This window comes from Lethenteron reissneri, chromosome 67 (assembly GCF_015708825.2).
Source record: "Lethenteron reissneri isolate LAM-NWPU_2019-01 chromosome 67, ASM1570882v1, whole genome shotgun sequence".
Classification (NCBI taxonomy): domain Eukaryota; kingdom Metazoa; phylum Chordata; class Hyperoartia; order Petromyzontiformes; family Petromyzontidae; genus Lethenteron; species Lethenteron reissneri.
The window spans coordinates 3,159,890-3,185,030 of record NC_083845.1 but is presented as its reverse complement, the minus strand read 5'-3'; the positions used below and the strand labels follow the sequence as shown (position 1 = coordinate 3,185,030).

Sequence of the window (25,141 nt, the reverse complement as noted above, 5' to 3'; positions counted from 1 at the left end):
GACCCGCCTCTCGCCACATCTGCCCCTCGGTAAAGAAGAACGACTCCCCACACAATCCGACGGCTCTCCCCCCCCCACCCCCCACCCCCCACCCCCACCCCCCACTCACTTTCCGTCGGCCAAGTTGAGCCCCTTGAAGATGGGATACTCCTCTGGGGGCGGCAGGCCGTGCTGGTCCTCGTAGAGGAACACGGGCGAGCGGCCCACCTCGAGGCCCAGCTGCTGCATGCCCTGCTCGCTGTAGAGCGAGAGCAGGAAGGCCTGCGTGCCCTTGCGCGCCCGCACCGTCAGCACCATGGAGAAGTCCACGGGGAACTCCGAGTCTGCGGTGGGGGGGGGAGGGGGTGAGAGGTGAGAGGTGAGATGAGAGATGATAGAGAGATGCGAGCAAGTGTGGGAGAGAGAGAGATGAGAGAGATGAGAGACAGAGATGAGAGATGAGAGAGATGACGAGAGAGATGAGAGAGATGAAACAGATGCGAGTGAGCGTGGGAGATGAGAAAGAGAGAGATACGAGCGTGTGAGAGAGACGACAGAGAGAGATGACAGAGCTAGGAGAGAGAGATGAGAGAGTGAGACGAGGGAGAGATGAGAGAGTGAGACGAGAGAGAGAAGAGAGAGATGACAGAGCTATGGGAGAGAGATGAGAGAGTGAGACGAGAGAGATGACAGAGCTATGAGAGAGAGACGAGAGAAAGATGAGAGAGACGCAAGCACGAGCGTTTGCGGGAACATCCACGCCGAGAGGGGCGTGGGGAATCAGGGAGGGGGGGGGGCAGGGAGACAAAGGTGGAGGAGGGTGGGGGGCCCGACTTGCACACCGCGAATTCAACGCGTTCATGGGGGGCCATTGCCGGCCGATTTGCTCTTTTCCGTGCCACGCAAATGACGAAGCGTGCCACGGTGAAGGTTCATCGCCCGAAACGTCGCCCGTGATAGTATATTCCTTTAAAATGCCACGCACGCACGCGGCGTTGTTGTCGACGCGGAACGTGTTGACCTGCTGCTGTTGTTGTTTGTTGTTGTTGTGCACCACTGACCAACGCAGCAGCAGCAGCAGCCACCAAATCGTTTTTTCCCCCCCACAACTTTCGAAGCGCTCGCGAGAGGATCACGTGGAGTGGAGGAGCGGGGAGAGGCGACCACTTCCGCAGGCGACGCTTCACGGCGATGAAGCGGTCAGGGATAGTCACAGAGAGGCAGCCGAGGGATGGAACGAGTGCGGGAGGAGGGGGGGAAGAGGGGGGGAGGAGGTGTGAGGAGGGGGGGAGGAGGGGTGAGGAGGGGGGGAGGAGGGGGGAGGAGGGGGGGCATCCCCCGCCCCCCCTCCACCCCTCCACGGAGTGACCGCACGGCAGCGAGAGGTGGCGACGGGATTGGGGAGGTGGGGGGGCGCCTTCATCCAGCAGTGGATCGACCGTGGTCGGCGAAATTGTATCGTCTCGTTCTCCTCCGGGGCAGTCAATGGGGGTGGGGGGGGGGCAGAGGGCAGGCAAAGGGCAGGCAAAGGGCAGCTCTAGGGGTGCAGGAATGTGAGGCACGGGAGGGGCGCGTGGCTGGGTGGAGAGATTGCCAAGAGCCGTCACTGCCTCGACTCGTGAGCAGCTGACGAGCAGCAGCAGCAGAGGAGGGGAGCCTCACCCACTCACCCACCACCCAGCCCACCACCCACTCACCTGCTCACCACCCCAGCCCACCACCCACTCATCTGCTCACCACCCAGCCCACCACCCACTCACCTGCTCACCCCCCAGCCCACTACCCTCTCACCTGCTCACCCCCTTGCCCACCACCCTCTCACCTGTTCACCACCCAGCCCCCCACCCTCTCACCTGCTCACCCCCCTGCCCCCCACCCTCTCACCTGCTCACCCCCCTGCCCCCCACCCTCTCACCTGCTCACCCCCCAGCCTCACCACCCACTCACCTGCTCACCCCCCTGCCCACCACCCACTCACCTGCTCACCACCCAGCCCACCACCCACTCACCTGCTCACCCCCCAGCCCACCACCCACTCAGCTGCTCACCCCCTGCCCACCACCCACTCACCTGCTCACCACCCAGCCCACCACCCACTCACCTGCTCACCCCCCAGCCCACCACCCACTCAGCTGCTCACCCCCTGCCCACCACCCACTCACCTGCTCACCCCCCAGCCCACCACCCACTCACCTGCTCACCCCCCTGCCCACCACCCACTCACCTGCTCACCACCCAGCCCACCACCCACTCACCTGCTCACCCCCCAGCCCACCACCCACTCACCTGCTCACCCCCTGCCCACTCACCTGCTCACCCCCCAGCTCACCACCCACTCACCTGCTCACCCCCCTGCCCACCACCCACTCACCTGCTCACCCCCCAGCTCACCACCCACTCACCTGCTCACCACCCAGCCCACCACCCACTCACCTGCTCACCCCCCAGCCCACCACCCACTCACCTGCTCACCCCCCTGCCCACCACCCACTCACCTGCTCACCCCCCAGCCCACCACCCACTCAGCTGCTCACCCCCTGCCCACCACCCACTCACCTGCTCACCCCCCTGCCCACCACCCACTCACCTGCTCACCCCCCTGCCCACCACCCTCTCACCTGCTCACCCCCCTGCCCACCACCCACTCACCTGCTCACCACCCAGCTCACCACCCACTCACCCACTCACCCCCCTGCCCACCACCCACTCACCTGCTCACCCCCCAGCCCACTACCCCCTCACCTGCTCAACCCCAGCCCACCACCCACTCACCTGCTCACCCCCCTGCCGCCCACCCACTCACCTGCTCACCCCACAGCCCACCACCCACTCACCTGCTCACCCCACAGCTCACCACCCACTCACCTGCTCACCCCCCAGCCCACTACCCCCTCACCTGCTCACCCCCCTGCCTCACCACCCACTCACCTGCTCACCCCCTAGCCCACCACCCACTCACCTGCTCACCCCCCTGCCCACCACCCACTCACCTGCTCACCCCCCAGCCCACCACCCACTCACCTGCTCACCCCCCCTGCCCCCCACCCACTCACCTGCTCACCCCCCAGCTCACCACCCTCTCACCTGCTCACCCCCCTGCCCCCCACCCACTCACCTGCTCACCCCCCAGCTCACCGCCCTCTCACCTGCTCACCCCCTTTCCCACCACCCACTCACCTGCTCACCCCCCTGCCCCCCACCCACTCACCTGCTCACCCCCCAGCTCACCAACCTCTCACCTGCTTACCCCCCTGCCCCCCACCCACTCACCTGCTCACCCCCCAGCTCACCGCCCTCTCACCTGCTCACCCCCTTTCCCACCACCCACTCACCTGCTCACCCCCTTGCCCAACACCCTCTCACCTGCTCACCCCCCAGCTCACCACCCTCTCACCTGCTCACCCCCCTGCCCACCACCCACTCACCTGCTCACCCCCCTTGCCCACCACCCTCTCACCTGCTCACCCCCCAGCTCACCACCCTCTCACCTGCTCACCACCCAGCCCACCACCCACTCACCTGCTCACCCCCCCTGCTCACCACCCTCTCACCTGCTCACCCCCTGTCCCCCACCCTCTCACCTGCTCACCACCCAGCCCACCACTCACTCACCTGCTCACCCCCCTGCCCCCCACCCTCTCACCTGCTCACCCCCCCACAGCTCACCACCCTCTCACCTGCTCACCCCCCTGCCCACCACCCACTCACCTGCTCACTGTTACTACCGCGACATTGCACGGCCGTGACTGTGGACACTGTACGCCAGCGTGTCCGTCTGTCTGACAAAACATCTAAGTTGCTAGGGAGACAAAGGCGGCCGGGCATGGTGGTGCTGGCCACCCATCCTCCTCGCCTGCCGCAGTGCGGGCCTTCGTAAGGTGCTCGCTAACAGCACTTGCCCCAACAGTCTGTGAAAGCTACACGAAGAGGGTGGGTGGGTTGGTGGGTGGGTGGGTTGGTGGGTGTGTGGGGTGGTGGGTGTGTGGGTTGGTTGGTGGGTGGGTGGGGTGGTGGGTGTGTGGGTTGGTTGGTGGGTGGGTGGGGTGGTGGGTGTGTGGGTTGGTTGGTGGGTGGGTGGGGTGGTGGGTGTGTGGGGTGGTGGGTGTGTGGGTTGGTGGGTGGGTGGGTGGTGGGTGTGTGGGTTGGTTGGTGGGTGGGTGGGTTGGTGGGTGTGTGGGTTGGTTGGTGGGTGTGTGGGGTGGTGGGTGTGTGGGTTGGTTGGTGGGTGGGTGGGGTGGTGGGTGTGTGGGTTGGTTGGTGGGTGGGTGGGGTGGTGGGTGTGTGGGGTGGTGGGTGTGTGGGGTGGCGGGTGTGTGGGTTGGTTGGTGGGTGGGTGGGTTGGTGGGTGTGTGGGTTGGTTGGTGGGTGGGTGGGTTGGTGGGTGTGTGGGTTGGTTGGTGGGTGTGTGGGGTGGTGGGTGTGTGGGTTGGTTGGTGGGTGGGTGGGGTGGTGGGTGTGTGGGTTGGTTGGTGGGTGGGTGGGGTGGTGGGTGTGTGGGTTGGTTGGTGGGTGGGTGGGGTGGTGGGTGTGTGGGGTGGTGGGTGTGTGGGTTGGTTGGTGGGTGGGTGGGGTTGTGGGTGTGTGGGTTGGTTGGTGGGTGGGTGGGGTGGTGGGTGTGTGGGTTGGTTGGTGGGTGGGTGGGGTGGTGGGTGTGTGGGGTGGTGGGTGTGTGGGTGGGGTGGTGGGTGTGTGGGTTGGTGGGTGTATGGGTTGGTTGGTGCAGTTCCACATTTTCCTCGTAGCAAAGTAGCTACATATGGCTACGCGCCCCGCACTTTCAAGGTCCCCGCGCTGAACGCTTTCAAGCTATCAATTGCGATCTTTGCTTTGAAGCTTTCGTGACTGCAGGAATCCATACTCTTTGGTTCTTCCGGTAAAGTCACGTTAGTAGAAATAAAATAAAATGAAATAAATCACGACGTTTCGATCGCAACACAAGCGATCTTCATCAGGTGGAGCAACCACGGCAAGAAAATTGCTGAAATAGGTGAGAGAGTTGCCGTGGCAAGAGGTTATATCGGTAAGAAAGGAGGGAGGCAAGTGGGGAGAGAGAGATTCTGCACTTGCTCTATTGCTATAGTACTACACCGCCTTCAACTTGTATGAACCACTGGGTGTTTAATTTTAGCCATTTGTCGTATTATCTGGCTGCGTAGCAATTGAACATATACAAATACTTTACTGTGCAAGTTAAACATTCGTGTTTTAATATTTAAGTGGCTTTATTTATTTATTTAGGGCCCCTTTATAACATCATGTTACCAGCCCCGCACTAGCTTCACCCGGCAGCGGTGGGCGGCGAGGGGACCGCTGCCTCTGCGCCTTCCCGTGAGCGCGCCGAAGCGTCCGCTGCGTCCCAACGGCGACGCTGCGTCAAAGGAGAAACGTTCTTTTTGGTTTGACGAAAATAATATTGAGTCTGGCTCCAAGTCGTGTCCGGCCCTGGGCTGTCCTCTCCAAGTCACTGTGCAGCACCCCCCCAACCCCACACCACCACACCACCAACACCACCACCGGCACCACCACCAACATCACCACCACCACCAACACCACCACCAACACTACCAACACCAACACCACTACTACCACCACCACCACCAACACCACTACCAACACCACCACCACCAACACCACCACTACCACCACTACCAACACCACCAACACCACCACCGACACCACTACCAACACCACCACCACCAACACCACTACCAACACCAACACCACCACCACCAACACCACCACCACCAACACCACTACCACCACCAACACCACTACCAACACCACCAACACCACCACCACCAACACCACTACCAACACCACCACCACCAACACCACTACCAACACCAACACCACCACCACCAACACCACCACCACCAACACCACCACTACCAACACCACCACCAACACCACCACCACCAACACCACTACCAACACCACCACTACCACCACTACCAACACCACCAACACCACCACCGACACCACTACCAACACCACCACCACCAACACCACCACGAACACCACCACCATTCATTTCCAGCCCACCCAACCCGACAGCCTCAGCCCCTAATTCCAGAGCTTCGTCCGTCAGGCGCTGCCACCACCAACCAAAACCAAACGGCGCTCGTCCAGATTGTGCCCACCGGGACCTCGACTCGAGCATCGCCCGCGGCCCCCTCTCTCTCTCTCCTTTAATCCATCCCCATCCATCCATCTACTTCCAACCCCAACCATCTGCATCCATCTCCTTGGGACTCGCCGCCAGTCCGCCTCGCTCACGACGGCCGCTCGAGATGCCCGTGGACGTCGTTCACAAGTCGCTGGGGCCGCGCCAACGGCGATCGCGGCGCAAAGGATTGAATGGCTCGTTTGGGACAGCAAAGACAAAGAACCCCCGTATAGGCTTAACAGACTGTAGGGGCAAGTGCTGTTAGCGAACACCTATGAAGGCAGGCACGGCACACAAGGGGGTGGGTGGCCAACAACACGCCCGGCCGCCTTTGTTGACACACCGCACCAGGTACTAATTTTAGGCTGAGTCGACCTACGGGAGGCCCAGGACCACTTCAGACAATCTCTATCACTGGGTGTTGGCCTTGAGCGGAAATCGAACTGGGGCACGCCGGGTTGGTAGCGCAGCCTGCGACTCCATCACCAGCTCCCCACACCAGCGTGTGTCGAGGGAAGTGCTGTTAGCGAGCGCCTATTAAGGACCTTCTGCAAGTGCACAATGCAGAAACAAAGGCGCAGCCCCGCAAATGCCGGCGCACACCACTGTTGGGTTGGAAAGGGGGGGGGGTCTCCTCCGCGACGCGGGGAGATCTAGAGAGCCTCATCCTCTGCAGTGGTATTTGGCCTACTCTTCCACGCCTGAGCCAGGCGTCGTGAAGGAGGTGTGAGCGGCCCACATTTTGCCCCAGCCGACACGGCCTGGAGTGGAAGGAGGTGGCGGGGATTCGAGAAACTCGCCGTCGTTGTTACAAACTGCGGCGCCGCGAGATAGGGATGACGGGGGGGGTGGGGGGGTCAACATTGAGGTTTGCCAACGATCCGGTCGAAGGACCTCAACTTGTGATGCAAGGCAGAGGCGCTGCCAGGCAGGGGGGGGGGGGTCCAACCGAGGATTTCCTCCACCCGCCCGTCCATTACGCATGGCGGGTTGCGTTTCCCCAGCCCTCGAAGTGTTCGTGGCAAAGGGGAGGGAGGGTGTGGAGGGATTAGAGGGAGGGAGTGGAGCGAGTTGAGGGAGGGAGGGAGTGGAGGGAGTGGAGGGAGAGAGTGGAGCGAGTGGAGGGAGTGGAGCGAGTGGAGGGAGGGAGTGGAGGGAGTGGAGGGAGGGAGAGAGTGGAGCGAGTGGAGGGAGTGGAGGGAGTGGAGGGAGTGGAGGGAGGGAGTGGAGCGAGTGGAGGGAGTGGAGCGAGTGGAGGGAGGGAGGGAGGGAGTGGAGGGAGGGAGGGAGGGAGTGAGTGGAGGGAGGGAGGGAGTGGAGGGAGGGAGAGAGTGGAGGGAGTGGAGGGAGGGAGTGGAGCGAGTGGAGGGAGGGAGGGAGTGGAGGGAGGGAGTGGAGGGAGTGGAGGGAGGGAGGGAGTGGAGCGAGTGGAGGGAGTGGAGGGAGTGGAGGGAGTGGAGGGAGTGGAGGGAGGGAGTGGAGGGAGTGGAGGGAGTGGAGGAGTGGAGCGAGTGGAGGGAGGGAGTGGAGCGAGTGGAGGGAGGGAGGGAGTGGAGGGAGGGAGGGAGGGAGTGAGTGGAGGGAGGGAGGGAGTGGAGGGAGGGAGTGGAGGGAGTGGAGGGAGGTAAGGACTGGAGGGAGGGAGGGAGTGGAGGGAGTGGAGGGAGGTGAGGGAGGGAGGCCAACCCCATTATGGAACATCATGGTCCATGTGTTGCCTAAAGCTCTGAGTGTGTGTGAGTGTTTGTGTGTCATCTCATTCAGTCAGTCATCTCATTGCCGGTCATCTCAGTCAGTCATCTCACTACCGGTCATCTCATTCATCGACACTCGGGAGACAAAGGCGGCCGGGGGTGGTGCTGGCCACCCACCCCCTCGGTGTAACGTGCACGGCCTTTACAGGCGCACGCTAACAGCACTTGCCCCCCAAACAGTCCGTTCCAGGCTATACGGGGTGGGATCTTTGTCTTTGTTGTGCGCGTGCGTGAACGTGAGGGGTGTGATCGATGCCCAGGTGCGGTCAAGGGTCGGCTCCCCTACTGGTCAACGCTGGTGCTGAACCTGGAGCGTGCCACTCAGAGGCGGGGGCCTTATTCCATCAAGGCCCTGCTAAAATAAAACACCTGCCCGGGTGTTTTATGTCGTCAAACACTCCCATCCCCGGAGAGGTCTCCATGAGTGATGGGGTGGTTAAAGAGAGGGAGGAGGGGAGGGTCCCATACCTGGACAGTGTGCTCATGGGCCAGCTATGCTTCGAGTGGATAATGAGAGTGGAGAAACTGCACTGGTGACTACACACAATGCTTATCATCTCTCTTTCGGTCACCACGATCGCTAGGAAATGTTAACTACCTCGCCTGGTATACAGGAGGGCCGTGGGTTCGATCCCAACCCTGACGCCTGCTGTATATTCGGAATTTGCGTGTCTCTCTCTCATCACGGTGGCTAGGAGATGTTAACAACCTCGCTTGGTATACAGGAGGTCGTGGGTTCGATCCCGACCCTGACGCCTGCTGCTGTATATTTGGAGTTTGCGTGTCTCTCTATCATCATCATCACGGTGGCTAGGAGATGTTAACTACCTCGCCTTGTGTACAGGAGGTCGTGGGTTCGATCCCGACCCTGACGTCTGCTGTGTATTTGGAGTTTGCGTGTCTCTCTTTCTCTCATCATCATCACGGTGGCTAGGAGATGTTAACTACCTCGCCTGGTGTAAAGGAGGTCGTGGGTTCGATCCCAATTCTGAAGCCTGCTGCTGTATATTCGGAGTTTGCGTGTCCCTCTCTCTCATCATCACGGTGGCTAGGAGATGTTAACTACCTCGCCTGGTGTACAGGAGGTCGTGGGTTCGATCCCGACCCTAACGCCTGCTGCTGTATATTTGGCGTCCACGTGTCTCTCTCCCCGTGGTCGACTGTTTTTTTCTCTCTCTCCGGGTCCTCGGGGTTCCCCCCCCCCCCATCCGACACGCAGAGAAGATGCGCTTAAGAGTATTTGGCTTCTGCGATGAATTTGCCGCGAGATTAAATCAGCCCGCTTCGCTCGGGCTGCCCATTAGCGAGAGAGTCACGTGGCTTCTGAGACACGAGGCCGCACAGCTCAGAGGGCAGCACGCAGCTGGTGCAATAAACACGGTCTGCTTGAGTTCGGCTTCCCTCTCGCCTCCGTGTGTGCTTTGGACAAGGGTCCTGCACGGGACGTCATCTATTATATACATGTAATATCAGGGGCGGTTTCTTCATTAGGGCGATTGGGCGACGCACCACCAATGTCATTCAACCACAGTCACGCTAGCCGTCACTGTCAGCCTCTGGATATAGTCCAATCAGCGTCATGTCACGTTCTGTGGAGTACCGCCTCTTTTGGGGCGATTTCACTCCGGCTGAGAATCGCCCCGAGTGGTCCCATAGACTTACATTCAAAGATGTTTTTTGTCGAACGGGGGCGCTCCAATGCATTCTCTATGGCTTCCGGGAGGGCGAGCCCTAACGTGCTTACGTCATCATACGTGCTAACGTCATCATACGTAAGCACGTTTCATCCAACAATATAATTTATCGCTACCTAGTGGAATATTTAATAAAATAAACTTGAGTGGTTTGTTTTAATAGTGAGTATATAAACAAACAAGATGCATTGTAAGAGTCACTTTATTTTTCATTAATATTAAAGAAGTGAAGTTGCCTTTACATGCTTAAGCTGTTAATTTATTCATTGCATGGGTGGACCTTATCCTTATCAATCATCCAGACATTTGCCCCCCCTGAGAGATTTTGCAGGAGCCGCCACTGTGTAATATATATAATGCAAAGTTGTGAATGTGTGTCTGTTCAAAATGTTTAGCGTACTTCCCGACATGCAACAAACTGGAAAATTGCCATGTGGGTATGTTCCAGACTGTACACCATGCAAACATTATAAAAATATACTTTTGTCTTTTTTTGCGGGGGGGAGCTCAAGAATGCATATTTTTTTGCACGCCAAGTGAGCTGTGACGTCAAATCTGTCACGTGACCCGCGCATGTGGAAGCGTCACGCATTGTAGTGTAGCGGTTAGCGCTACGCTGCGCTACGAACCCGGCGACCCGAGTTCCACGTGGTCAACCACGTGCTGATCGGAGGCGCTATAGTCAGTGCCGGATTACCGTAGAGGCAAAAGTTGCTACATATATGTAGTAACTACTATATGTGTAGTAGCTACTACTACATATGTAGTAACTACTATATGTGTAGTAACTACTATATGTGTAGTAACTACTATATGTGTAGTAGCTACTACATATGTAGTAGCTACATCTGGACTCTCTCTCTCTACATATGTAGTAGCTACTCCATATAGCTACGGGCCCCACACTTTCAAGGGCCTCGCGCTAAATGCTTCCAAGCTATCAAGTCCGGATCAGTGATGCTGCACTTGCTCCATTACTCTAGTACAATACCGCCTTCAACTTTTATGTTTAAGGTTAGCGATTTGTCGTATTATCTGGCTGCGTAGCAAATGAAAAAAAATACTTTACGATGCAACTAAAATAAGTTAGTATTTTAATATTTAAGTGTTTTTTTTTTATTTAGGGCCCCTTTATAACATTACGCTACAGGCCCCGCACTCGCTTCATCCGGCACGGGCTATTGTAGCTACAACACTTGTCGCCACTATGGCAGTGGATCGTGTGATCCAGAACTGACTGCTGTCCCAGAGACTCGCCCGTGGTCTCTGGAGTTCTCGTTTGGTTCAAACAAATCAACTGGACTCTCTCTCTCCCCGTGTTTGTCTCCCATCCCCGTGACTCTCTCTCATCTCCCCGTGACTCTCTCCCTCTCTCTCCCCGTGACTCTCTCTCATCTCCCCGTGACTCTCTCTCTCATCTCCCTGTGACTATCTCTCTGACTGACGTCATCCATAACACTGGTCAACACACTTTTCTGGCATAAGGTATTCCAACGGTTTTAATGTAATTTTGGGGTGCTGATTTCAAATTTGGCATCAGTTTTTGTCTATCACATCAGGTTTTTGAGATATCAAATATTGCATTTTAAATAAAAACTGCAGAAGAAAAATATTAAATAAATGTGGATATCTACATAAAATGATATTATAAACACAATATCCTAAAAATACAGCACCATATTTTAACACTAATGCAGTCACTGACTCGCAACAACTTGCAATCATAAGTGACAGAGTTAATTTCGGGTAAAATCAATGAAAATGGGGTATGCCGATAGCATAAAAATTAGATGTTAGAAGTCCAGGCCAGAATTTATTTTTTGTTTGTTGACCAGTGTAATATAAGTGTCGGGGCCGTTCAAGCCCCCTCTGCCCGGCCAAAGCAGAAGCAGAGGCTGGTCGCCACGGGTGGCTGGGCACGTGGGCGACACCAGGGGTCACCAACCCCCAGGCCGTGGACCGCGACCGGTCCGTGGCCTGTTAGGAACCGGGTCGCACGGCAGCAGGAGGTGAGAGCGGTGAGTCCGTGTGTGTACACACTCTACACACCGCATAGTGGTGAGCGGTGAGTCCGTGTGTGTACACACTCTACACGCCGCATAGTGGTGAGCGGTGAGTCCGTGTGTGTACACACTCTACACACCGCATAGTGGTGAGCGGTGAGTCCGTGTGTGTACACACTCTACACACCGCATAGTGGTGAGCGGTGAGTCCGTGTGTGTACACACGCTACACACCGCATAGTGGTGAGCGGTGAGTCCGTGTGTGTACACACTCTACACGCCGCATAGTGGTGAGCGGTGAGTCCGTGTGTGTACACACTCTACACGCCGCATAGTGGTGAGCGGTGAGCCCGTGTGTGTACACACTCTACACACCGCATAGTGGTGAGCGGTGAGTCCGTGTGTGTACACACTCTACACGCCGCATAGTGGTGAGCGGTGAGTCCGTGTGTGTACACACTCTACACGCCGCATAGTGGTGAGCGGTGAGCCCGTGTGTGTACACACTCTACACACCGCATAGTGGTGAGCGGTGAGTCCGTGTGTGTACACACTCTACACACCGCATAGTGGTGAGCGGTGAGTCCGTGTGTGTACACACTCTACACGCCGCATAGTGGTGAGCGGTGAGTCCGTGTGTGTACACACTCTACACACCGCATAGTGGTGAGCGGTGAGTCCGTGTGTGTACACACTCTACACACCGCATAGTGGTGAGCGGTGAGTCCGTGTGTGTACACACTCTACACACCGCATAGTGGTGAGCGGTGAGTCCGTGTGTGTACACACTCTACACACCGCATAGTGGTGAGCGGTGAGTCCGTGTGTGTACACACTCTACACACCGCATAGTGGTGAGCGGTGAGTCCGTGTGTGTACACACTCTACACACCGCATAGTGGTGAGCGGTGAGTCCGTGTGTGTACACACTCTACACACCGCATAGTGGTGAGCGGTGCGTCCGCACGTGGCCCGCCCCCATTTCCGTCCGCGCCTCGTTCCCGCACTGCGCACTTGTCGCAGTGTTGGTAAGCCCACAAGCTGCTAACCCCTAGTAGCCACAATGAGTGAAAAACAAACACAAGCTCTAACCCCTGGCCACAATTAGTCAAAAACAAACGTCGCTGGAGAGCTTCTTTAAAAAGGGGGAAAGACCCAATGATGAACCCCCCCATCCCCCCCCCCCCATGGTCCGTGACAAAATTGTCTTCCACGAAACCGGTCCCTGGTGCCAAAAGGGGTTGGGGGCCGCTGGCCGAGACGACCCAAACCGTGCCCAGTGCCACGCCCGAGACGCCATTGTTTCCGCCGATTATTTTTGCTGCACTGAAAACTAAAAATGAATCTAAAAAAAGTTTTTATTTTTATTGTAATCAAGGTAAGGCCCCCCACCGAGTTATGTACACAAATGAAGGCCCAATTCAACGGCTTATCATCATGTTATAAGCCGACAATTGCGCCAAATGCGTCACGTTGACTCTAAACGCGGACGGAAAATTAACGGAGGACCCGGAGGAAAATCTACGCCACCACGGGGAGGGGAGAAGAGGCATCAAGGTCGAGATTGAACCCACGACTTTCTGTATACCTGGCGAGGTAGTTAACATCTCCTAGCCACGATGATGAGAGAGAGAGAGAGAGACACGCAAACTCTAAATATACAGCAGCAGGCGTCAGGGTCGAGATCGAACCCACGACCTCCTGTACACCAGGCGAGGTAGTTAACATCTCCTAGCCACCGTGGTGCCCCCCCTCCCCCCGTACTACGTACTAATTTAAGGCTAAGTCGACCTAGGGGAGGCGCGGGACCGATTCAAATATACTCCACTCTTATTGGTCGTGAGCGGGAATAGAACGAATTCGGGTTGTGTAGCCGTGTAGCCTTCCCAGACCGCTGGGGGCAAGGGCTGTTAGCGAGTGGCAGCGCCTATGAAGGCCGCCACCGTGGCACACGAGGGGGATGGGTGGGTGGGTGGGTGGCCAGCAACTTGCACACACAAACATTGCCACCCCCCCCCCCCCCCAAACGGCTGTGTGTGACGCTGTGGGGGGCTGGGAGCGGGGGTCCTCAGCCCGTGATTCCTGCTCGCGAGCGGCAGAGGCGGCCTCCTTCCTCCAGGAAGCGACCTCATTCATCACCGCGCCGCCGGGCAGCAGCGACCGCGACACACGGGCCGGTGTCACTCGCTGTGTGCGTGAGTGAGCGAGTGGGCCAGGGGTGAGCGGGTGAGCGGGTGAGCGGGCGAGTGGGTGAGTGGGCGGGTGAAAAGGTGTGTGGGTGAGTGGGTGAGTGGGCCAGGGGTGAGAGGGTGAGCGGGCAAGAGGGTGAGTGGGCGGGTGAAAGGGTGTGTGGGTGAGTGGGTGAGTGGGTGAGTGGGCCAGGGGTGAGAGGGTGAGCGGGCAAGAGGGTGAGTGGGCGGGTGAAAGGGTGTGTGGGTGAGTGGGTTAGCCCGTGTGTGAGCGAGCGAGTGAGTGAGTGGGCAGGTGAGTGGGTGAGTGGGTTGGCCTGTGAATGAGTGAGCGAGTGAGCGAGTGGGTGGGTGTGTGGGTGAGTGGGTGAGTGGGTTGACCTGTGTGTGAGTGAGCGAGTGAATGAGTGAGTGAATAGGTGGATGGCTGAGTGGGTTAGCCTGTGTGTGAGTGAGCGAGTGAATGAGTGAGTGGGGAGGGAGTGGGTGATTTAGTGAGTGGGTGTGTGGGCCAGCCCTATGCGTGAATGAGCAAGTGAATTAGTCAGTTAGTGGGGGAATGGGTGAGAGTGAGTGGGTGAGTGGGTGAGTGTGAGTGTGTGCATGTCATAGGTGTATTTGGGTCAGAATGTGGGGAGCGGTGGCGCAGCGCTTAGCGCGCTGCGCTACGAACCCAGGGATCCGAGTCCGATTCCCGCTCACGCCCAACACCAGTGACGATTATCTGAACCGGCCCTGGCCATCCCCTAGGTCGATTCAGCCTCAAATGAACACCTGGTGCGGTGTGTAAACATCGCCACTGGGGAGACAAAGGCCGTCCAGGCCTACGTAGGCTCCTCTACACGCTAACAGCCCTTGCTGCACACGTGTGTTGTGGCTACACGGGGGGGGGGGGGGGATCTCTGTATGTGCGCGTGGGTCACAAGTTTGGCTTGCTCCGACAAATGCCGCCGCGGGATGACACCGGCCAGGGAGGAGGATCACGTGACGGGCTACGACACACGTCGTCTCGTTCGCACGTGGAGAGGGGCCGGAGGCTCTTGCCCTGGCGCGACTCTGGTGGCCTGCTCTGGGGGGCGACTGCCAAAGGGTGGGAGGACACGCGCCAGAGGCAGCTTGCCATGGACTCGCGTGGAGACGCAGCGACTCGGGCAGAGAACTAGAGACTCACATACAGAATTATAGACTCACACAGAGATCGATAGGCTCACATACAGAACCATAGACTCACGCAGAGAACAAGAGACTCACATACAGAACCATAGACTCACACAGAGATCAATAGATTCACATACAGAACCATAGACTCACACAGAGATCCATAGACTCACATACAGAACCATAGACTCACGCAGAGAACTAGGGACTCACCTACAGAACCATAGACTCACACAGAGATCAATAGATTCACATACAGAACCATAGACTCACGCAGAGAACTAGGGACTCACATACAGAACCATAGACTCACACAGAGATCAATAGATTCACATACAGAACCATAGACTCACGCAGAGAACTAGGGACTCACCTACAGAACCATAGACTCACACAGAGATCAATAGATTCACATACAGAACCATAGACTCACGCAGAGAACAAGAGACTCACATACAGAACCATAGACTCACACAGAGATCAATAGATTCACATACAGAACCATAGACTCACGCAGAGAACTAGGGACTCACCTACAGAACCATAGACTCACACAGAGATCAATAGATTCACATACAGAACCATAGACTCACGCAGAGAACTAGGGACTCACCTACAGAACCATAGACTCACACAGAGATCAATAGACTCACATATAGAACCATAGACTCACACAGAGAACTAGAGACTCACATACAGAACCATAGACTCACACAGAGATCGATAGACTCACATACAGAACCATAGACTCACGCAGAGAACAAGAGACTCACATACAGAACCATAGACTCACACAGAGATCAATAGATTCACATACAGAACCATAGACTCACGCAGAGAACTAGGGACTCACCTACAGAACCATAGACTCACACAGAGATCAATAGATTCACATACAGAACCATAGACTCACGCAGAGAACTAGGGACTCACCTACAGAACCATAGACTCACACAGAGATCAATAGATTCACATACAGAACCATAGACTCACGCAGAGAACAAGAGACTCACATACAGAACCATAGACTCACACAGAGATCAATAGATTCACATACAGAACCATAGACTCACGCAGAGAACTAGGGACTCACCTACAGAACCATAGACTCACACAGAGATCAATAGATTCACATACAGAACCATAGACTCACGCAGAGAACAAGAGACTCACATACAGAACCATAGACTCACACAGAGATCAATAGATTCACATACAGAACCATAGACTCACGCAGAGAACTAGGGACTCACCTACAGAACCATAGACTCACACAGAGATCAATAGACTCACATATAGAACCATAGACTCACACAGAGAACTAGAGACTCACATACAGAACCATAGACTCACACAGAGATCGATAGACTCACATACAGAACCATAGACTCACACAGAGATCCATAGACTCACATACAGAACTATAGACTTACACAGAAAACTAGAGACTCACAAAACCATAGAATCAGGCAGATATCTATAGAATACGGACCAGGTTTGTTCGTATTTCTGAAAGTTCGTAAGTCGAATGTTCGTAAGTGGAGGAGTCCCTCTATGTTGACCTCTTTTCGCACCGTAACGTAGCCAACGGTGCTAATCGGTGGACTACGTTGCGCGTAACACACGAGGGGTGGGTGGCCAGCACCACGCCGGCCGCCTTTCTCTCCCTAGTGGCGATGTTTACACACTGCACCGGGTACTCATTTGAGGCTGAGTCGACCTAGGGGAGGACCGGTTCAGACAATCGTCACCGGTGTTGGCCGTGAGCGGGAATCGAACATCGAGTCGCCAAGTTCGCAGCGCAGCGCTAACCGCTGCACCACCGCTCCACACACACACCGCATACAATCTCACTCAGGCACACACACACTGAGTACACGTACACACAAGGGCAATGTGGTGGTGGGGGGGGAACGAGCAACGCTCCACTGAGTCTCGCGACCCATCGCATCGGAGCGCCCGGCGATCGAGCCGAGGTCACGGATCTCCGCAGGGTGGCGTGCCAACCGGAGCGCCGCCGCTCCCAACCCTCCGACGACAAGCACGGCGATGAATGAAACCGCGCGCAAACGGCCTCGCGCGTGTTGTACACCAACACGCACACAGAGGCGCAGACTCGCCCACGCGTCGTCGTCTGCCGCCGATGTTGAACGTTTCCTGCCTGATGTAGCAGCGGGGCTTTGTCTCGGGGAGTTGCCACCGAGGGCCGTCGATGGGCACCTGGGGTCACACCGCCACCAAGTCAGGTGGCTCGTCCCTCCACACTGCCTCTCCCTCCTCATCCCCGTGTCTCCCTCCTCCCAGTCTCCCTCCTCATCCCCGTGTCTCCCTGCTACGAGTCTCTCTCCCCCTCCCTGTGTCTCTCTCCCCCTCCCAGTGTCTTCCTCCTCATCCCCGTGTCTCCCTCCTACGAGTCTCTCTCCCCCTCCCTGTGTCTCTCTCCCCCTCCCAGTGTCTTTCTCCTCCTCCCCGTGTCTCCCTCCTACGAGTCTCTCTCCCCCTCCCTGTGTCTCTCTCCCCCTCCCAGTGTCTTCCTCCCCCTTCCCGTGTCTCCCTCCTACGAGTCTCTCTCCCCCTCCCTGTGTCTCTCTCCCCCTCCCAGTGTCTTCCTCCCCCTTCCCGTGTCTCCCTCCTCCGAGTCTCTCTCCTGCTCCCCGTGTCTCCCTCCTCCGAGTCTCTATCCTCTTCCGTGTCTGTCTCTCCCCCTTCCCGTGTCTCCCTCCTCCCCCTCCCCGTGTCTCCCTCCTCCCAGTCTCTCTCCTTCTCCCCGTGTCTCTCTCACCATCCCCGTGTCTCCCTCCTACGAGTCTCTCTCCCCCTCCCCGTGTCTCCCTCCTCCCAGTCTCTCTCCTTCTCCCTGTGTCTCCCTCCCCATCCCCGTGTCTCCCTCCTACGAGTCTCTCTCCCCCTCCCCGTGTCTCCCTCCTCCCAGTCTCTCTCCTTCTCCCCCGTGTCTTCCTTCCTATCCCGTGTCTCCCTCCTACGATTCTCTCTCCTGCTCCCCGTGTCTCCCTCCTCCCAGTCTCTCTCCTTCTCCCCGTGTCTTCCTTCCTATCCCCGTGTCTCCCTACTCCTCCCTGCGTCTCCCTCCTCCTCTTGCCCGTGTCTCTCCTCCACATCCTCCTCATTCTCCAGGGACCGTTCCACTCAGCGTGGATTCATCAACCCGACCTGTGGCGATTCGTCGACTCGCCCACAATTCGAAATTATAATCGACCACGGCGTGTTCAGGTCCATGACCCGGGCCTGTTTAAAAAAAAATAACAAAAATAAACCCACATGTTGCCTCCCGATGACAGTGAACCCCCTACAATTATCACCAGAATATGTATTGATGCAGGAGGAATCCGCTGAGCTATGAAGCTTTTTTGTCACGGATGTCCAGTCGGGGCACGGGGTAAGATCGTTAACAACAACAAACACGATCGTTGTGCAAAGTACAATGAAAGTAAACAAATCGCATAGACACAGACAGATACAACACGAAACCATCCCCATCGTAACAGGCAAAGGAGAGAGACTGGGAGGTGTGAACAGATTTTTCAAAAGTGACATGGTGGCTCAACAAAGTGGCCACATCATTTGGACATTCATATCAGCAGCACAATCATGTGAATTGTCGAAAGCCATGCCCAGCGTGACGAGGAGAAGAGATGATGGTGATGATGAGGATGATGAGGATGATGAGGCTGGTGATGAGGATGATGATGATGGTGATGATGATGGTGATAATGATGGTGATGATGATGGTGATGAGGATGGTGATGATGATGGTGATGATGATGGTGATGAGGATGGTGATGATGATGGTGATGATGATGGTGATGATGATGGTGATGATGATGGTGATGATGATGGGCTGTCAGGCTATCCCGACGACGAACACGAGCAGGCCTCTCCATTCGCCGTATCGCATGCCCCCGTATTTGGAGCTGAATCCGCGATTCTGACTTCCGTCGCTGCCCCCTGGGGCAGCAAGGGGGCAGCGAGGGGGCAGGGAGACGGCCACCATCGTCCACGCAAGGGTCCCCACCACCGCCACCAAAGACAAAGATCCCCCGGGCAGTCATAACAGACTGTCGGGCCAAGTGCTGTTAGCGAGCGGCGCTCATGAATGCCGGGACGGCACATGAGGGGAGTGGGTGGCCAGCACCACCACCGGCCGCCTTTGTCTCCCCAGTGGAGATGTTTCCACACCAAGCACACACAATAACAAAGACAAAGATCCCGCGTATAGCCTTAACAGACGGTAGGGGCAAGTGCTGTTCGCGAGAAGGCCGGCACAGCACACGAGGTGGTGGGAAACCAACACCACGCCCGGCCGCCTTTGTCTCCCCAGTGGCGATGTTTACACATTGCACCAGGTACTCATTTGAGGCTGAGTCGACCTAGGGGAGGCCCAAGACCGGTTCAGATAATCGTCACCGGTGTTGGCCGTGAGCGGGAATCGAACCCGGGTCGCCAGGTTTGTAGCGCATCGCACTAACTGCTACACTACCGCTCCCCACAACAACCGCCATTCGCCACTAAGTGGCGGTGATGTCACCACGACGCTTGTGCCAGGCCCTGTGCACCTTGAGGCCACGTGCAGTGTCGAACGCCTGCTGGCAGGTCACGGCGCAGACCCAGATGCCACAGGTCGACTGACTGAGACGACTGGCTGATGCACCACCTGTGCCCCCTACTGTGCCAACTTGCTATGCTTTAGCCACCCGGCACTCCGCTCGTTGTTGTGAGCGTCGCTCCTCCGCCCTCCGTTGTTGTTGGATGGCGACTGCCTCCAACTGCCCAGTAGCGTCCTTTACGAGCCTACTCCACAGAGCTCGATCTTGACACCGCTGGTACCAGTCATCGGCATGTCCAGCTCCACATCCTCCTCTACCACATCACTCCATCTCTTCTCTAGCCCATGCCACGCCCGTTTCGCCCCCTCAATCCGGCTGAACCAAAGCTGTTTAGGCATGAGGTGGCTGGGCATGTGGCTACATGTCCCAGCCAAAGTAGCCTTGCTTGCCAGAGGAGCTCACCGATGGGACTTTGTCCAGATCTTTCAAGGATTTGTGAGTTCCTCACACAATCCAGCCTGGTTAAACCCAGGATGGATCGTAGGCAGGCCAGCCTAAATGTTTCCAACCAGCGAAGATGTTCCATTAGGGGGATCCACGTTTCGCATGCGTAGAGAAGGGAGGGAATGACCGTGGCCGAGAAAACCTGAAGCTTCGTGCGGAGCGACAGACCAGGTAGATTCCACACAGCATTACGTAACCGATGAAAAGTTAATGCCGCTCGACTAATTCGGAATGAGAGCTTTGCTGTTAAACTGGAGCCGGTAATGAGCACACTGCCCAGGTATGGGAAACTCTCCACTCTCTCCACAACTGCCCTATCACCAATTGGGAGTTGTGGCGGTGGAGTGTCCGATGGTACAAAATACCCAGGCAGGTGCTTAGTTTTGGTGGGACTGATGGTAAGGCCCCACCTCTTAGTGGCAAGTTCCAGGTTCAGCAGCAGCGCCTCCAACTCCTCCTCTGAGTGAGCAGCAATTACCAGATCATCGGCATACATAACATGGTTGAGCAATAGGGAGCCATCCCTTGACCACACCCGGGCATAAATCAGCTTCCCATTGTATCTGTACCAGATGGAAATTCCTATGGTACAGCTACTGAAGGCTTCATGAACTACGTGGTCGAAATAGATGTTAATTAATGTTGGAGCCAGAGGACATCCTTGTCACACCCAAAGGTGTACAGGGAATGGTTCCAACTCCCAGCTACGTAGTTTTACCCGGGCCCACTCACCATCATGAAGGTCCTTAATGATCATAAGCAGAAGGTCAGGGACTCCAAAAGCACCAAGAACTACCCCGAGCCCAGGCCTATTGATGGGATCATAGGCCTTGACCAGGTCAATAAAGCAGAGATGTGGGTCTTGTTGGAATTCCCTACATCTCTGATGTAGCAGACGGACAGAAAATATGGCATCTGTACAAGACCGCCCTTTCCTGAAACCGTATTGGGGCTCCGCAAGCCTCTTCTCAGAGTGCCTAGCAAGGCGATGTTGCATAATCCTTGCCAGGACCTTTCCCGGCACACTGAGGGGTGAGTTGCCCCTGTAGTTATTACAGTCTGTGGGGTCCCCCTTCTTAAATAGGGGGACCACCAGGGCATCCTTCCAGTCCTGCAGAACCCATCCAGTGGTCCAGACTGTTGTTATGATGTCATGTAGGGCAGTCTGTGCACAAATGCCACCCTCCCTCAGCATTTCCCTTGGGAGATCATCTCTGTCCGGTGCCTTTCCTGGTCTCAGACTCTGGATCGCCTTCAGTACTTCCTCAACAGATGGCACCTCAGCCAGCCACTCACAGGGGGTGACTTCTTCCAATATTTGAGGCACCGCAGCCTCGGCAGGGTCATCCCAACTTTATCCCACGTTGTTATCCAGGCTGAGAGATGTCCCCTCCCCCAGGACCTCACAGAAATGTTCAGCAAATCTGCAAACCTGTTCTTGGGGGTCGGAGAGTGGATCATAGTTCTTTCCTCGAATTATAGTAATAGGTGTGGTGCTGCAGGTTACTTTTTTGATGGAGTTAAATAGGGATTTGTGATTGCGGACCATTGAGGCAAACTCCATCTCAGCAACCCGCGACCACCACCCATCCTTGCAGCACCTCACCGCTCTCCGAATCTCCAAGCGAAGGCTGCGGTAAGCCTCCCCATTCTCCGACGTGGGATGCTGTAGCCGATGAGAGTGGGCCTATCGCTTTTTATAGCCAGCTTGAACACCTCCTCTGTCAGCCAGGGTCTCTGGGGAGGTCTGAACCGTGTGCCCAAAGCAGCCATTGCAGCTGCATGAGCCACAGTCATTAACGTCACCCATTTCCCCTCGACATCAGGAGGAGTGGGGGACGATGCCAACCCCAGCTGCAAGCGATGATTAAATTCTTGCTTGCAAACTTTCATCAGCTAGCTGAGACCATGCCACTAAGGGTTTGAACGGGGTCCTGGGTGTACACCCACCACTGGAGTGGAAAAATGGCAGGCACATCTTACAGATGACAAGTCGATGGTCAGTGTGCAGATCAGCTCCACATTAGGTCCTGGTGTCAAGGACATGGGCCCGCATCTGCTGTTCAATCACTATGTAGGTCAGCAGATGTTCTTGCTTGGACCTGACATGCATCCATGATGTTGTGTGGATGCGCCGATGCCGGAACAGCGTGTTGGTAATTACAAGCCCATGGGCTGCACAAAAATATAGCTCCTGCCGTTCTTATTGAGGTGATCTGGCCCATGCCTTCCAATCACTCCAGACAAGGTGCCAGCATCATGGCCAACTCAGGCATTGAAGTCACCCAACAAGATGACTCTATCCCGAGGGGTCTCCTGCCCCGAGTAAAGGAATGTCCACCCCTCATGGTGGCAGCAGCCAGAGCCGGTCCACCAGACCTCCTGAATACCACAGAGATCCAGGCGGTACTGCTCCAGCTACTGACAGAGGAGTGGCAGTCTCTCCTCCGCAGTGGGCGTTCGAACATTCCACGTGGCCACACGTAGTGGCTTTTTGTTGTTTCTCTGGGAGATCCGAGGGTAAGGATTCAGTCTGCTGGCTCTGCCAAATGAGGTTTGGCCAGGAGACGTCATAGACGCCTGTCCCCCCGGGGCCTCCGGCATAAGCTTATTAATATAAACTTTCCGTCATGGTTTAGCGGTAATGAATTGAAGGTGGAGGGGTCACCAGCCCCTCTCACCCTACCAGAGGCCCCTTTTGGCCGCTGTGGTGGTCACAAACGCCATGAGGGGAAAGGCCAATCGGAATTGGCCCTCCCCACACAACACTATCCACGACAGCATTGCCCGGCACCACACACTAACAAAGATAAAGATCCCCCATGTAGCCTTAACAGACTGTAGGGGCAAGTGCTGTTAGCGAGCACCTATAAAGGCCGGCACGGCACACGAGGGGGTGGGTGACCAACACCACGCCCGGCCACCTTTGTCTCCCCAGTGGCGGTGTTGACACATCGCACCAGGTATTCAATTGAGGTTGAGTTGACCTAGGTGAGGCCCAGGCCCGGTTCAGATAATCATCACTGGTATTGGCCGTGAACGGGAATCGAACCCGGGTCGCCAGGTTTGTAGCGCAGCGCCTTAACCGCTACACTACCGCTCCCCACACACACACACACTAACAGATACAACTAACACACACACACAAACACTAACACACACACTAACACACCCACTAACACACACACACTAACACACACACACTAACACACTAACACATACAACTAACACACACACACTAACACACACACTATCATACACACACAACTAACACACACACACTAACACACACACACTAACACACACACAACTAACATGCGTGGAGGGCACGGGGATGAGGACCCAAATGCGGGAATTCCGCGGGCTGAGTTATCGCCGCTGACTCGAGCAAAAGCAAAATATTGTCAAACGCGTTTCACAGATGTTCTTCATTTCCCCGGTGAACTGAAGGCTGGGACCCCCCCCCCCCCACACTACGTTGCCCCCCTCCGCCCCCCGCTAAGAAGAAATCTCCCCGTGGGATGGCCACCGTCTGCTACCAACACCGCCCAGGGTAGCAACGCCGCAGGACGTCAACATCGGCGGTTAATCCGCTGGCAGAGGAAGCTGCGCCCGCCTCGCCATCACCTCACCTCGCCTCACCTCGCCTCACCATCACCATCACCTCACCTCACCTCACCATCACCTCACCATCACCTCACCATCACCTCACCATCACCTCACCTCACCATCACCTCACCATCACCTCACCATCACCTCACCATCACCTCGCCATCACCTCACCTCGCCTCACCTCACCTCACCATCACCTCACCATCACCATCACCTCACCTCACCATCACCTCACCATCACCTCACCATCACCTCACCTCACCATCACCTCACCATCACCTCACCTCACCATCACCTTGCCTCACCTCACCATCACCTAACCATCACCTCACCTCGCCTCACCATCACCTCGCCTTGCCTCGCCTCACCATCACCTCACCTCACCATCACCTCACCATCACCTAACCTCACCATCACCTCACCATCACCTCACCTCACCATCACCTCACCATCACCTCACCATCACCTCGCGTCACCATCACCTCACCTCGCCTCACCATTACCTCACCATCACCTCACCATCACCTCACCATCACCTCACCTCACCATCACCTCACCATCACCTCACCATCACCTCACCTCACCATCACCTCACCATCACCTCACCTCACCATCACCTCACCATCACCTCGTCACCATCACCTCGCGTCACCATCCTCACCATCACCATCACCATCACCTCACCATCACCTCACCATCACCTCACCTCACCATCACCTCACCATCACCTCACCTCACCATCACCTCACCATCACCTCGCGTCACCATCACCTCACCTCACCTCGCCTCACCATCACCTCACCTCACCATCACCTCACCATAACCAGACCTCACCATCACCTCACCATCACCTCACCTCGCCTCACCATCACCTCACCATCACCTCACCATAACCTCGCCTCACCTAACCATCACCTCACCATCACCTCACCATCACCTCACCTCACCATCACCTCGCCTCACCATCACCTCACCATCACCTCACCTCACCATCACCTCGCCTCACCTCACCATCACCTCACCATCACCTCACCTCGCCTCACCATCACCTCACCATCACCTCACCATCACCTCACCTCACCATCACCTCGCCTCACCTCACCATCACCTAACCATCACCTCACCTCGCCTCACCATCACCACCATCACCTCACCATCACCTCACCTCACCTCACCATCACCCTCACCATCACCCCATCACCTCACCATCACCATCACCATCACTCACCATCACCTCGCCTCACCATCACCTCACCACACATCACCTCACCATCACCTCACCTCACCATCACCTCACCATCACCTCACCTCACCTCACCATCACCTCGCCTCACCTCACCTCACCATCACCTCACTAGTCATCACCTCACCATCACCTCACCTCACCATCACCTCACCATCACCTCACCATCACCATCACTTCACCATCACTTCACCATCACCTCACCATCACCTCACCTCACCATCACCTCACCACACATCACCTCACCACACACCACCTCACCTCACATCACCCT

At 56.4% G+C, this 25,141-nt stretch overlaps 1 protein-coding gene across 1 annotated transcript in view; it reads right to left on the bottom strand.

Annotated features, from left to right (window-relative positions):
* LOC133360102 (collagen alpha-1(V) chain-like) overlaps positions 1–25,141 on the bottom strand; it is a 70,980-nt gene that overhangs the window by 5,747 nt on the left and 40,092 nt on the right. The window contains exon 3 of the mRNA XM_061578689.1: positions 110–323. Within this exon, the coding sequence (XP_061434673.1) occupies positions 110–323 (214 nt within the window). The remainder of the gene's footprint in view (positions 1–109; positions 324–25,141) is intronic.